Source organism: Anas acuta, chromosome 2, assembly GCF_963932015.1.
Source record: "Anas acuta chromosome 2, bAnaAcu1.1, whole genome shotgun sequence".
Taxonomy (NCBI): domain Eukaryota; kingdom Metazoa; phylum Chordata; class Aves; order Anseriformes; family Anatidae; genus Anas; species Anas acuta.
Genome location: NC_088980.1, coordinates 10,841,315 through 10,856,465, shown reverse-complemented (window position 1 = coordinate 10,856,465; position 15,151 = coordinate 10,841,315). Strand labels below are relative to the sequence as shown.

Below are 15,151 nucleotides of genomic sequence, written 5' to 3'. Positions count from 1 at the left end.
AAAGCTGGAGGGAAGGAAGGGATAAGTGCTAACATTCAGAGCTACACTGGTTGTCTTCTGTTAAACCCAATGGGGACCTGCTTTCCTGGAAAGGGATGCAATCTGCTGCTGGGAAGTCGTGAATGAGCTCCTTATTTTGCTTTGTTGGTGCGCACAGCTTTCGCTTTACCTATGAATCTGTATTTAGCTGAACCCACAAGTGTTCTCACTTCTGCTCTTTTAATTCTCTTCCTCATCCTGCTGGGGGGAGGTGAGTGGGTCTTCAAGGCTCAGCTGCCTGCAGAGGTCAACCCACATGAGTCATCTAACAAACTCAAAGAATTTGCCTCTTCCATAGCACCCCATAAAGTCAACATAATTCTCCACATTCTCTCTTCCATTCTTGTATTTTATATTAGCTATCGTGACCGATCCCCCATCTAACTATTTGATCTGTTTCACTTGAGTACTCTTTATATTTCTACATTTGTAACCTTCCACTGTTTGTCACTCTCACTTTTCACATTATGTCTAACGTTGATTGTGAACTGCATGGTGGTGCATTTTTTGTACCCTATGAAATGCTCAGCACAGTACCAGAACTCAGAAACAACCTATTTATAGAATATGTATCAGCACAGCATTTGATATCTTAAGATCTACAGTTTACTTTGCTTGCATATACATAAAACAGAGAAATACTGAACCACCCACTACAATAGATAAATTGGTTATAATTCTTTGTAAAGCACAAGCATGGGAGATCAATGCATGAGCAGATGACTGCAAAAAATTAACTAGGAGTCAAGTGAAACCATATGAATAATTTTTACTTTCTGTTTCACAAATAAAAATGTATTCTTCTGGGACAAACAAAGTAACTATGCGGCATTTTTCCTTTCTAAAAAATTACTTTATTTGATTATCTTTTTAAAGAAACAATCATAGTCAGTCACCCGACACAGGATCATTTTTCTGCTATTCAGATTTTTGTATACATCTAATTTCTCAAGCAAAAAATTGAGTATTTTTGCAGTACATTCTGCACTTTTGAGGTGCTAAATTAACAACTAGAGAAAATTAATTTTCTGTTTTTATCTAACCAAAGAGCAGCAACAAATGTACAAGTCTTCTGCATCCTTCAGAGACTCAGTAAACTAAACGTGTACTGAATGGACCATTCCAGCAGTGGGAAAAGTCTAATGTAATCTCTAAGCTCCCTTGATACCGTTCCCCTCTTGTGACCTGTCTACCAGGAATTTTGCTGATAATACCAATTTATTTCACTTAAGACAATGATTAGTCAGCAGCCAGGGAAAACTTTCAATCACCACAATGTGGTTTGAATTGAACTTTGTTTGACTCTTGTCTCCTGCTGAGAGTTATGTAGGGTACAAAATATTCAGATTGGTATGGTAAAGTTAAAAAAAAAAAAAAGCCAGGAATTAGGCATTCTTGCTTATGGATGCAGTGTAGAAAAACTGCCAGCAGAGAAACAGAGTTCAGAGCACAGCTTGCAAGGAACTGTTATAAATGGTATGGGAGGAAAAATATTTTAAAATTATGAACAAATCCTTGGCAATGTCCTTTATACAGTGTTTCTGAGTAGTCAAGTGTGCAAGATGAAGCTGCACAGGTTGATTGAACCAGTACAACCAGCAATTGTGAAACGAATAACCCAAAGGCTTGCTGACCTTGGCAGCATTACAGAAGTAATCTTTACATAAGAATGAAGTGCTCTTAGATTATTTCTCCCAAAATATAAGGTTTCAAACATACTTCTATTTCACCTCTGTAAAGAGCTTTGAGATCCCCTGGTAAAATGTACTATGTCCAGTCACAAGAATAAACCATAAAAATATATGCATCTCTTTGTCCCAGCTATTACTTTTCTTGAACACACATATTTACTGCTGATAATGCAAAGTAAATCCCATTGCCCTTATGCAAGATAGTTAAGCTCTGTTATGTCCTCTGGATATCAGCCAGAGCTCTCTAAACTACCATAGTTTTTTGAGTATAGGCCTTTCTATCTCTTTTAAAATAAAATCAGAGCAGTCAGCTCCTCAGAAGGTGGGGGGAAAGTACTGGAAGGACACTGCAACCTGACACCAGGATGCTAATTCCCATGACGAACAAGACCTCTCCCTTGCTTCCAGGGACTGTGCAAGTCCCAGTTTGAAAAATTAGGGCTTCAAATGAGTTGGATTAATTACCAGGAGAGTAGAAGATACAAGCACAAAGGGAAAAGGGATGCCATGGTATTTAGGATGGCAATATTCTTATAAGTAGGTTGATCATTATCTCAGGCACTGAGCAAGCCAAAGGTCTCTGGGGCAGGAAGTATGTAAGAGACCCTAAAACCTCTCCCTAGACTTTGTGTAATAAAAAGGGAACCAATATGCAAAAAAATAAGAACATTGATTTTTGGCCTAAGTTTCATAGCTTTTTCTTAAAGGTAAACATTTGTTTAATATCACTGCCATAGAGGATCTCAAAGCTCTAGGATGAAGGCCAAACCGATCTCAAAGCTGAACCCTCTACATATCTGCGCATACTGCGTGCAGTGATTCAGCTCTTCCACCCTGATGACTTCCATCTTACAAGACAGATGTTTTAAGTCACCATACAAGGTGGCTTAAAATGTCATCTAAAATTGTTTGTAAACTAGAATGGAGATGGGATCTGGTTTATCTAAGCATTTACAAGAGCTATCCATATTTATTATGAGAATCAACTGTTATTAAAGAGATTTATTTAAAAATCTAAAAGCAATTCTCCTATATATGACCATTTGTTGTTTTTAACAGAGGGAATATTGAGTAGCTAAATTAAATGATGGTATTTCAATGCAGGAAGATACAGTGCATGTCCTTATTCTTAACTGTTCCCTGCCACCACTATTTCTTCCTTCCCTTTCACTTGTTGAGGCAGGCTCAATTTTCTTATTTTCATTATTTCCTTAAACCCTCTGAGTTCCCAAGCTGAGGCAGAAGTGTCAGGTTTTTACAACTGGTTCTAAGGCAACAGCAGTCAGAAAGTATTGTTTTGAAACAAAACAATCCACATGTTTTAAAAAACTGCTTCTCTGCACTAGGAAGCACCCGAAGCCTTACACTGCTTGCAGCACAGAAGGTCGGTCCTCCACGGCTAGATCTAAGCTTTTACCAAGGGAGTTTCCTTCCCCTCCAGCAAGCCAAGGCAGAGGGCAACTGGCAGTTTTATGCATCTGAATACCAACAATTTTATTTTAATCATTTGTATACATTTTTCCCTATTTAAGGAGGCCTAGAGATGTGGTTCACTGTGGGAGGTTATGCAGAGATGACAGCTGTAAGGAGATGTATCTGGCTGATTCAAGGCCAGCTACCAGCAAGCACTACCATGACGAATGTCTACTCTTCTAATAACATGTAGTCAACATACCTGCTCATTCTTCTATGGTATATATGAAATAACTGTCTCCCTACCACATTTGTAAGAACAGCAATTGTAAAGAAAAAGCAGTATAGATACAGATGCTAGGGGTGAAATGCATATTGGCTTTTTTTGTGCCAATAAAATGCGCAGAAGTGAGAGGCAGGATTTCACCCCATGGCTTTAGATACTGCCATTGTCAGCAACATGATTGTGGCTTTATAATGTGAAATATGATTCCAATAAAATAGTAAGAATGCAGTCATCAAAATATAAAAAAAAAATACATTATGATTCATTAGAATGAGATTAAGTAAAAACAGTAGCATCTTATACAGCAATTTGTTTACTCGTGTTGAAGATTTCCACCATATCCTGCATTCATACATTGCATACATCCGTACACACATACCCACACAGTATGTACTGTGTGCTTTCAAATGCATAAGTAAAACTTGCCGGAGTCTTCAAAAATAACCATCTGCTACATGCACCATATTTTGGTATCTCTGTACAGATGCTCTAGATATGTACCATTGTTTAAATATTCGGTTCTTTATCCATTAACCTGGCCAGACCATCTGGACACCTTAATGAAACTATTAATGAATATCAATCCTCTAATCAGCACATGAAAGCTCATAGGTACTCACCCTGCAAACTGGGCACTGCCAGTGACTACTGCTGTCTCTAAGCCTGAACTCATCAGACAAACACTTGGAATGATACACACGAAAACACAGGTCACATATCAACACCTCTCCAGGCAAATGGCATTCAAAACAATACCAGTCATGATTTTCTGTTTCCCAGTCCTACAAAAAATACAAAATATTTCGGTATGATATTCTGTCAAAATCTGCAGGAACTAAGAACAAAATTGATATGTCTTGAAATCCAGCAGCAATTAGACATTATAAACAATTTAAGAAGTATATAATGTTTAAAAAACAGGGGAAAATCTACATGCTTAAAGATCTTCATCAATTTAATACATACTAACTCCAATAGCATGTGAATGCCAAGTTTTAGTTTTTTTCAAGTGTCTGATTAGTAACATAATTTCAAATATGAGCTCTGTCCACAGTGAAAAGTGGGTTTGTTTTCTACCTTTGTGTAGAACACTGTTGTCAGCCTCTCTGTATTAGACTACAAACAAAAGTTTGTGCACCTCAATAGACCATACCTACTTCCTTGGACTATTTCCTCTCGTTTTGATTGTTACAGTATATTGCCAACTGTAATATTCAGAAGGGTGGCCCCTTCCAGTCTTTACTCTCTTAAAACTGACAACTTTTCAGTATCAAAGTGTTGAGTCACAAGGAATAAATGAAATCATGAACCTATTACTGCAAGAAATGTTTCCGCTAAGCAATCCCAATACAATTCAAAAAATAGAAACAGTTTCACTTGCAGTGCCCAACAGCACTAGGCTTCTTCCTGAGATGTCCTACAAAAAACAAAGGATATGGTTCTGTTGATGCACAGATGTCTTTAATACACTCTTTCTTGAAAATTCAGCCCCAATGGCCAAATTCTGACCTTTGAAACATGTGCATAAGCTTTGCTGAAGTAAATGAGAGCAGCATGCATATAATTTGGAGGAAGAATTTTGCTCTAGGAATCTGTAGCACTAAAACCAGACAGAATTGCCAGTGGCCACCATTAAATGTTTGTGTTATCTGAAATGCCACACTTTTCCCTACACTTGGAAGACAAAATAACTGTCACATCTCAGATAAAACTCCCTATGCCTTTTAATGTCAAATGTCACTTTTCAATGGGTTCAGATCTCTGAAAAAATTTACTCCTGCTCTTGACTAAATTATCTTGATAAAAATCTGGCCAAGCTATGTTTAATGTCATGCTGTAAAGGAGTTAGCAATTCCCACCAGTGGCCAGACCAGGCATCTGTGCCATCCTCCCTTTCCCATGGCTGGCAAGTGCTGTCACCTAGGTTGGGGTAAGAAGTGACACAAAGTGGAGCTGCCAGGCCCTTAGGCTGAAGAGCAGCTGTGTCGTGTAACTCGTCTGAGCAGAGCCCCCCACAAATAAAAGAGATTTCAGAACAGCCTCAACCCAAACTGCCTACACTAAAGTTTATGCACCATGAATGTTGGGGCAGTAAGCTTAGGGAAATAAGAAAAAAAAAAAAAAAAAAAAACAACAAACCCTTAACCTATGATTTTTAACTCAGAACTTTGCCCTCCTTTGTTGTTCAGATTAACAGTGTAACTTGACTCTTCTACCGTTTTTTTTTTTTCTCATTTAATTTTATGTCAATTCTGTATACTTAAGAATGGCAAAACAATACCACTTAATTTGGCTATAAAGAACATATTCTCATTTCACCAAATCTTTCCCCTTCCACAAAGTCCGGTGGCAAAACATGATGGGAATCCTTTCTTTGCAATATTTTAGAAATAACTAAAGATACTGCATTGTAGATGCATTGGAATTCTCTGTAGATTTACAAAAATCAGGATAAAGTATTGCCTTAAAATTCTTTTATATTTAGTGTAATATTTATCTTCTTTATAAAACTACAAAAAAAAAAAAATCAGATAGGAATAAAAGGCCAATTAAGCAAGAAAGAGAATCAGTTTTGATTAAAGTTGTATCCAGATAAAAATCAAGTTGAGAAAAGCCCAATAGGTTCTGGCTACTGAGGAATTTTACCAAAGAATGAGGATTCCAGCTTTTTTTTTTTTTATTTGTACTAGTTACTTATTGGTAGATCCCAGATATTCCATTGTTAGGAAATATACTGGCAAAGAGATGTGGAATTTAATAAACATACGGAAATATATTTGCTGGCAAGAAAAATCATGCACTCAAGCCAGAAACCATGACGTTAAATAAAACACCAGAAGAAGCTTCCCTCAGTATTCCCACTCCAAAGTTTTGAAAACATCATTATTTCTAAATATAATCACCTAGGCTTTTCACGGGAAAGATTTTTAGTTTAATGCAGTATATTTAGTGCGTAAATATGTATATATATAAAACATTCATTTATGCAATATATTGGTAAAGTTAATTAAGAAAATAAAAAAGATACATAGCCCTTGTGAGAAGCTATACTATTGACTTCAATAGCAAGGTCAGAGGCATTAATTTTGCTCCAACAGCAGTGCAATGTTACTGCTTCTCTTGGTTTACTTCGGTTTGGATGGGAGGAGAATGTGCTCCCAACAGATTTTTTTATTATTATTTTTTTTCATGCAGGAGGTCAGATTCATTAAAATAGCTCAAACTCTGACTGCCAGTGCTCGGGCTAGGCCAGGTCAAAATGCTCCGCCAGCTGCAAACCCGGTTAAGTCTGCATTTACGAAACACACCACCAGGTGTCATCAGCCACTCCGAAAATGACTGATTAAAGGGCAACCATTGTAACAACATCTTGAACTGTAACGTGTGAGTAACCACTTCCAGCCCCCAGGAGAGAGAAAAAAATCAGCAAACTATATACATACATAATGTAGACTAAACTCGGAATTGGAAGTGATGTGGATGATGGTGGTGGTTAATAGAGGAAACTAAGCTATCCTAATGGAAGACAGAAACGTAATAGAAAATATGACAGAATTCAAAACCACATAGTGCAAAAATTGTTCACCTTGTTTTTTGCTGCTGTCTGGGAAAAAGGCTGCATACCGTAGGCCTTTCAAAATAAAAACAAAACAAACTTGTATCTATACTGTGATCCATCCGATTATCAGGATATACACAAGGCTAGAAAGAATTCATGCACAGTGACCAGGAAATCAATCTGTTACTTCTAACATCTGGTTGCAAACATTTCCTCCTGCATTTCTTCAATGCTACCTAATGCTTTAACCAAATTTTGTTTCTTTTCAACATCCCATGTACTTATATAATTAAAAGAACCCAACACCCCATCTTTTGCCCCATATATACACCCACCACCAGGCCAACTTAAAAATCTTCAAGAATATGCATTATTGTTAATTAACGCACCCTCTTTGATACATAAATTTGTGTTGGGCATCTCAAAAAGACCCCTGTTTTTAATTTACCGTGTAGGCAGTGACCCCAACAAAACCAAAGCAACGTTTCTTCAGTGCATACGAACAAAAATTAAATTATCGCTTTCTCGACAAGACTCACGGTCCTTATTTTTTTACAAAAGGTGACACATTTTCCCAGGGCCATGCAGAACAAAGGAAGGATCTCCGGCACAGGGGCTCAATTTGCCAGTCTCCTCATTCCCCGAGGAAGGGCAGGGAAAGCCCCTTGGGTCACGGTGCTGGCAGACGAAGGGAATCCTCCGCCGGCAGGAGCCGGCTGCCCAAGCTCAGCTGCACCCAGAGACTGGCTGCAACCCTCTGGAGGGCGCAGATTTGGCAGCAGAGCTGCATAGCTCGGATGTACCAGGAGGCCTTCCCCCTCATTTTACTCAGCTGTCCATCGCATGTGTAGATATATGCATAGCGGGGCAGCAAATGTCTGTTTGGGGATTGTATTTGATAGCCAAAGAGCTATGCTCTGTTAAGCAGAGTGGGATCTGGCGGTGATATGGGTCACTTGTGGTCACTTGTTCTTTACATTCAGATCAGTCAAACATGGTATCATAAAGGTCACTTTGCGCTGACATGAACAGCAGTTGAAATTTCTCAGCAACACGAATGAAGCAATGCAACAATTCTGAAATACAGCTTAATTGATGACTGACACATAAGCTTACTTTTCTGTGATTTGTCTTAAGTTGGTTGTCTTAAAGCAAATACATAAATTAATTCTGGAAATACAGAAAAATAACACGGGACAGAAAATGTCAGGCTATCCAGCACATTTGACAATTTAAATACAGATAAACCCAACAGAAAAGAATGAATCATCATGTCGTAGCCTTTACTGTAAAATAAAATATATAGTTGTTGTCAAGGAAAAGAATAATTTTAGTGCATAAAGAAAATGTCCATTATAATGCAAATGTACATGGAAAAGAAATGCTTACTCATTAGTAATGGAGATTTACTTAGCTGTAATTGAAATAGGGAATCTGTATGTTGGAGAATGTGACAATCTGCTGTACAATTAGCATACCATTAAGTAGGAGATGTGAAGCACATACTGACAGTGAAATTAACAATAACTTAGAGGTCACAACTGGAACAATTAGGTCACTCCCATACCTTACCAAGCCCGTAATTATTGAAGAAAAAAAGAAAAAAAAAGTAAAAACAAACAGTACATTTTTATTTTCCTATAATTTATAAGTAGTCATAGCACATGAAAACAATATAACCTCCTCTTTAGATTCTGTCTAAAAGGACCACTTTGCCTTTTTATAATGCATATGCCATTAACATAACTCATTTCTTACCTGTTAATCTGTTTTCTCCAAGTCCCTTAATGGTAGCCCAGATACTCGGTAATAAGTCACTCTACTATCAGGTGGAGAGAGGAAAAGGGAGGGGGAAAAAGGCAAAACTATTCTTGAAACTCCCCTTTATGGGGATTTGCTGGTTTCACACTGTTGAACTAGATTTCCCAAGCCATCCAAATTATGGCTATCCTTTGGACCCAAACAGTAAGCTAAAAAAAAAAAGGGGGTCACATAGATGGGAAAAACAATTATAAGTCAGTTACTTCTTTGGCGCAATCATGTTTATTTATGAATAACATACATACAGTTCTGTTGTCCTAAATTCAGTATGACGCAAACGAAGAAAAGCACTTCCCATGGAGCTCATGGTTCCCAGCCTTTTCCTGTGTGGCACTGTGTCCCATAGCACTCTTTCAACTTTTTTTTTTCCGGGTGTTCTGTTTCATGTGCTTCTTCAGAGTTTCTTTGCTGCTTACCTATGTGCTGCTGTGGTGTTTCTCAGTAACTCTCATACACACTCGTGCACACACAGCTCCTTTCAGATCACTGCGTTTTTATTCAGACCTACCTGTGTGCAAAGTCCTGGTCAGCCCTGTAGTGTCTGTGCTTGAAACAGTCCCTACAGCTCCCGCTGTCCAACTAATAAAGAACTTAAAACAGCTTTTTTAACATTTAGTCTAGAGGAAGAGTATTAGCGGATACACTGCAAGATTTCACCCAGACTGTATCATAACAACACTTTTGGTCTGTCACAGTACAGGAATCTAGAATGGCAACATGGTCCACGCCAGCAGAAAGAAGTCATTACCAAAATAAAACCTATTCGAAAATAGTAGCATGCTATATTTATTTAAAGACATTTTAAAATCGCCAATCCAAAACTTTAGTGGAATTTTTTCCTGATTATTTTGTAACCTTTTCAAACTAGTAAGAATCTCAATGAATGAGTTCCTACAGTTCCACTGACATCTAATGAGATAATTGGGCCATGCTCAATTTAAAGACGTTATTCCTGAGGCAAATGTTCTGGATTCAGTTTCTTCAGGGGTATTTCAGGATTCAGGAACAGTCACAAGGAATGCTTCTTTCCTTTGATTCCTTCAGCTAAGAGAGAAGCTTTTAGAGTTTTGGATTCTGCTGTTCATGTCTCTTAGTTGGCTTTCAGTAACTCTTCATCAGAATCAAACAGAAGTTGACTACCAGTCTGTATCAAGTAGACAGATAGATCAAAGGAAATGCCTCCCACAAGGACTACACATTCCTTTCTCACATCTTGCATTTTGCAACCTATATCCATCATCATCTGCTGCTGGGAAGAACTTCCTATCTTCTGTACTTAATCTTTCATATTTCAAACTTCCTGAGGCAAATGGAAAGCCTTTGTTATGATAGCAAGAGCTGGTACTGCATTCTAGCATGTATATGTCTACAATACCATCACTCAATCAAACTTTTCTTCACTCAGTCCTCTCTGTAAGAGGTCCCAGGGCATGCTGCACCTGTGCACCCATTCACTTTAAACAAAACCCCACAGCAATAGCTATTTCTAAACAATTTTTCCATTGTTAATCTACCAATTCCTTTCTGTCTTTTTTCAGGCAGCATCTGAGCTTTTCCCATCCAAGCTTTTTGACTACACATGAGCTTTGTATGGGTAATCGTTAAAACTTTGCAGTGCATTTTTCAGTCTTGATGATTCACAAATGTAATAAACTACTGTAGGGGTGCACTATCTACAGCACTCCTGTCCTCCAGTACAAAACCTGAAGGAAATGCATCTTACTTATACGTTTGCTCTAAACAGCTACTACACGCTTAAATTATTGGTCTGTGCATCGACACTTCTCTCAGAGCATAAATATCTGAATCTGTCCCATACTAAAGCACTCTGAAAGGAGTGCAGACAAGAGCAGGTGCAAGAGCCCTTAAGGACTGTGGAAATGCTAAATAAACCATGCTCAACCTTGTAGTGTCTCCCACTATCCACTGGTTTTGCACTGCTGTTGAACTTCTAAGTGACTGCTCTGTAATAAAAGGTTTACAAAATGTGCTTGTTCATCTGTGGAGCTGGATGAGGATCCGTACTCCTTCCTTCAGAGGACGACTAGCAGTTATGCACCTAGTACAAGCACAGTTTCCTCTTTTTTAAGCATGCTGTATCTCACTGGGTATAGTCCCCAGTAACAAATCATACCACGAATCACTAGCAGATACCTTGGTTTTCAGGCAGACAGTACAGTGCATTAAATGCTACCTGGGTCTAACAAACACAAGGCATCATGGAGCACCATTCCCATTGTTTTCAAACACAGTGGAGACACTGCATATGTTTTTCTCCACAGGTCCTAGCCTGTTGTGAGGTCAGTCTTCCTCCTGCCCTTTGGGTCAGCCTTCTCTTCATGACACAACATCCTCAGCTCCATCTATTTCTCAGCAAGCAACAATCCTCCTGTAAACCTGCATTCAGTACCCCACTGAATCTGCTCTTCTCTTTTCTTCATCACAACGACGGGTAAGGCTCAGAACTGAAGAAGGCAAGATTAATTGCTTGATGGCTCAGAGGACTTATCCATCTCTGCAGCAGGTAAATAGCAAGCTAGCTGTTTAATAAAGTATTTCCCTTTTATCATTGCGGTACAGGATCCATACTTGATCAGGATGATGGCTTTACAAAGATAAAGCTTCTTAGATATCCCATGTTTTACATGTAACGTTAGAGTAAATTCAGCATCAAAGTAAGCTCATTTTCTCCCTAGCAGTTTCCTTGTATATACGTATTTACTAAACACATTGGCTCCTGTTTTGCTTGGTATTTTTTTCCTGCTGCTTTTGCTCATCAGAAGTGCTCAGCAAATAAGCAAGCATCCATCTCTCCTTCAAAGCCAAAAAGATGTCAGCAGCTAGAATCCCTTTATGAAAATTGTTTCACTTTATCTTCTCCTTCCTTTTCTAAAACCTTACTGCAGCAAGTAGCTACAATGATCTGTGCTTTTACAGACAGGATAATCTGTCCATTGCAAATCAGTTGCCTTTTTATAGATCCTCTCCTTTGATGACCTGGGCTTCATCTTTAAAATGGATTTCCACAAACTGACTTTGCAGGACGCTTTGTGGTATTCATTACTTACACTTTATCACAAAAAGAAATCCAAAGCAATAATGACTTCATATGTCCTCACAACTACCTAGACATCTTGCTTAACCTCAAGTACTTTATTTATTTATTATGGCTCATTTTACACGGATTTTCAGATTATCAGCTAACAACTAATTTGTTCCATTATTTTTAATTTATCTCACTTTAGAAATCATTTTTATCCTGAAAAGAGCATAAAATCATCAGTCAGGAGACAGACCAAAATCTCTTTCTCCGTAACATGTATTAAACACAGATGCATTTATAGGCTCATGATAATCCATTTTCATTTTCTTCACTGATAACTGCTTCCAGTTCTGATGCACACATGCAAGAAGACTCAGGTTCTGCAGTGAATTCCAGAGCCTCTCCGTACTCTTTTGGCTTTCTTTCATTGAGCTTAATCTGCAAGCCCAAGTTTGTCTAATTAATTTATTGCCAGTTTGTCTTAGAAGTCTTCTGTTTCTGGCATGAAACCACCAAAGTCTTCTCTGGATTCCTGCCACGACAGGTAGATTTTTATTCCCTCTCCTACCTTGTAGTTAGGTTCTGGCCAGTTCAAGGTGATTGGCTCCAAAGTACAGAGCCAGTCTCTAACTCCCAGAGCTAACGAAGAAGGGAACTTTTTCTAAGAAGTATAGTAGCATGCCAGCAGCCAAAACAACTGCTAAAATCCCTCTGTGTTTATCTTCTCAGCCTATAAGCTGTGTTCCTGAAGCAATGAATAAATCTCAGTTTCCCTCCCCAGAAGATCACGTTTGGGTAGCAGTAGTATCCATTATTTGAGGTGAGGCAATGCAAGCATTCTCCTCCAGGATATTAGAAAGAGAATATGATCTTAAATGAAAATATTTTTTTCCTTCTTCGTGTTCCAAGTGAGTTCAAGGTTAATAGAAACTTGCAACTTATCTGCTCAGAAACTGGATTCACTTCTGCTATTAATGTCACCATTTTTTACTTAGGTTGAACCAAGAGGAGGTTTGTAGGCTATTTTCATTAGGGAGATAAATCAGTGATGGAGTGAAGTATTTATTAGGTGCAGTGCCTTTTATTTCCACATTATGTATGTGAAGGTTTTGTTCCCTTTAGACACAGGATGAATCCAGATCAGGAAAAAAGAAACAAAAAACAAAAAACAAAAAACAATTGCTATTTCCTTGTAGTTCCAAGTCTCTTTTCAAGAAGCACTGTGCACATAAGGGCTTGCCCTCCACTCTTCTTTCTTAGCATATGTTTACATCACTTTCCTGGCCATATCTTCTCCATGAGATTTTGTAGTGTTTTTCCAGTTGATGTTTCTGCACACACAGTTTCCTCAAACAATAGTCCAACCTTTTTTATCTGAACCAGCAACAAAACTTCCTACACAACTCGCTTTAAAACTCCAACTTCTTGTCTTTTTCCCCTGTGCCATAGGTGTGGCTGGTACGGCTCCAGCTGTCAGTGATATGAAAGAATGAGGTCTGCATTTATTGTGAATGAAGCATGAATGTTAATAAGTTAATCAGCTTCAACAAAGCCTCATTCAGTGACCAGCATGGCATCACAAGAACCAAAGTAACTGCCAGAGATGCACAGCATTTTGCATCCACAAACTGAATGAAAACAATGCTACCACGTCAGGGTTGGCACAAAAGAAGTGAAAACAACAACAACAACAAACAAACAAAGAAACAAAAACCCACAAAATGCATATTTTCAGAACACGCTCAAGATGGGCTGGTCTATGTCATCTAATCCATTAAAATTGTTTGAGTCCCATGGGGGGAGCATTACGTGGACTAGTGTGACTAGTCTGCTTCAAACCTGTAAGCAAATTACCATTCTCCTAAACACCCTTTCAGTCAGCAAAAGCATTTTGTGAAATCTGTGAACAACAACATCAGTATCTCAACTACAGCACAGTGACTGAAAACCTTAAAGAAGAAGACAGCATTAGATTGACTGAATTTTTAACAGTCAAGTTGGTAAAGCTGGGAGATGCGAGCGAAGATACTGATGGGATTGTTCCACCAGTTTAAAAGAAGTATCATCTCTTATCTATGCAATAAAGTGGACTCTTATAGTGTTGTCTTTCGTAGTGGGAAGATCCTCAAACAATGCGAACTTCTGCACTGACATTCAGTAGGTACAGGCACTCTTTTTAGGGGATGAAAACTAAGGAGAGTTTGGAGGGAAGATGAGTGGAGGGAAGAAATACTCCTGAATGCATGGGAAAAGGAAAATAAAGTTGGAAAATATTTGTTCATGATTCTTAACCAATCTGGGGAAAGAAAGGCCACTGGAAAGACAGTGAGGCCATTCTCATGAGTTGCATGCTAACAGTCCTAATGCAAAGACAAAAGAGGGTCTTGGCTTCAACACAGCAAGAGTGTAATAATATTTCTCATCCATGAGGTGGGACTTCTGAGTTCTAATTTGCTTCTCAAAGACAAAATAGTCCATGCTTTGATGACTTGAAAAAATTTGTTTTTCTGAACTTTTACAAATGCACACCAGGATATTACACTAGTGGACACTTATTTTTGGCTCAGTAATAAGCAGAATTTTACGCTAGTGCACTTTATGATAATAATTTCCTAGAAAAATCATTTGCTTTTAGTGCACAATGATTGATATGATGCTGTTCTCTTGGCAAAGTAAGCTCTGAGTGATGGGACCTTAAGAGGATGAAAAGACAGCAAAGATAGAGCCAAAGACCCCCAGATGCTCATTTCCCTTGAGTGCCCTTGTGTGACCATACTGATAGGTGCCCTGAGCCTCAAAGCCTCCTCATACATTCCCTGAGCTGTTGAATAAGAGATGGAAGCCAGTCTGGACTTTTGTCTCCCAAAAGTACCTTCATTAACTCTTTGGATCAGTGAATAGTAGATGTAAAGAACACTGGTTCTTTCAAAATAACTAAGAATCTGTCTGGAAAGTTCCAGCCTGGAAAATCCCCAGTTGGTTACAACATGAGAGGAACAATAACTGTCATGGTTTGGTCTGCATTTGGCTTTGGATCAGTGAATTCATACAGGACTTCAGATTCAAGGCAATGCAGATGGAGAAGACAAATAGATGTTTTTTTAAAACATTGAAGAAAATTTTTCTTCATTTGGTATGACATGTTCTTCCTCTTTGTGCTCTCTAGTAGTAAGAGCATTCGTGATGAAACCACTGGCTGTCACTATTGCTGTTTCATATTATCCTTCTGCCCCTAACTGAAATGAATGGGATGCACATTAAAATCATTCCTCAGCCTAGTTAGTTAGAAGCCCCCGGCT

The 15,151-nt window shown here is 38.4% G+C and overlaps 1 protein-coding gene across 6 annotated transcripts in view; it reads right to left on the bottom strand.

The window, feature by feature from the left end:
- Positions 1-15,151, bottom strand: part of ZMYND11 (zinc finger MYND-type containing 11) — a 105,848-nt gene that overhangs the window by 23,421 nt on the left and 67,276 nt on the right. For 3 of the 6 annotated variants that reach the window (XM_068673467.1, XM_068673466.1, XM_068673469.1), the window contains 2 exons: positions 7,016-7,060; positions 4,050-4,211 (listed from right to left, as the gene is read on the bottom strand). The exons of 1 other annotated variant lie outside the window; for it this stretch is intronic. In XM_068673467.1, the coding sequence (XP_068529568.1) occupies positions 4,050-4,211; positions 7,016-7,060 (207 nt within the window). The remainder of the gene's footprint in view (positions 1-4,049; positions 4,212-7,015; positions 7,061-15,151) is intronic. 2 more of the 6 variants (XM_068673471.1, XM_068673468.1) reach the window with 2 other exon arrangements.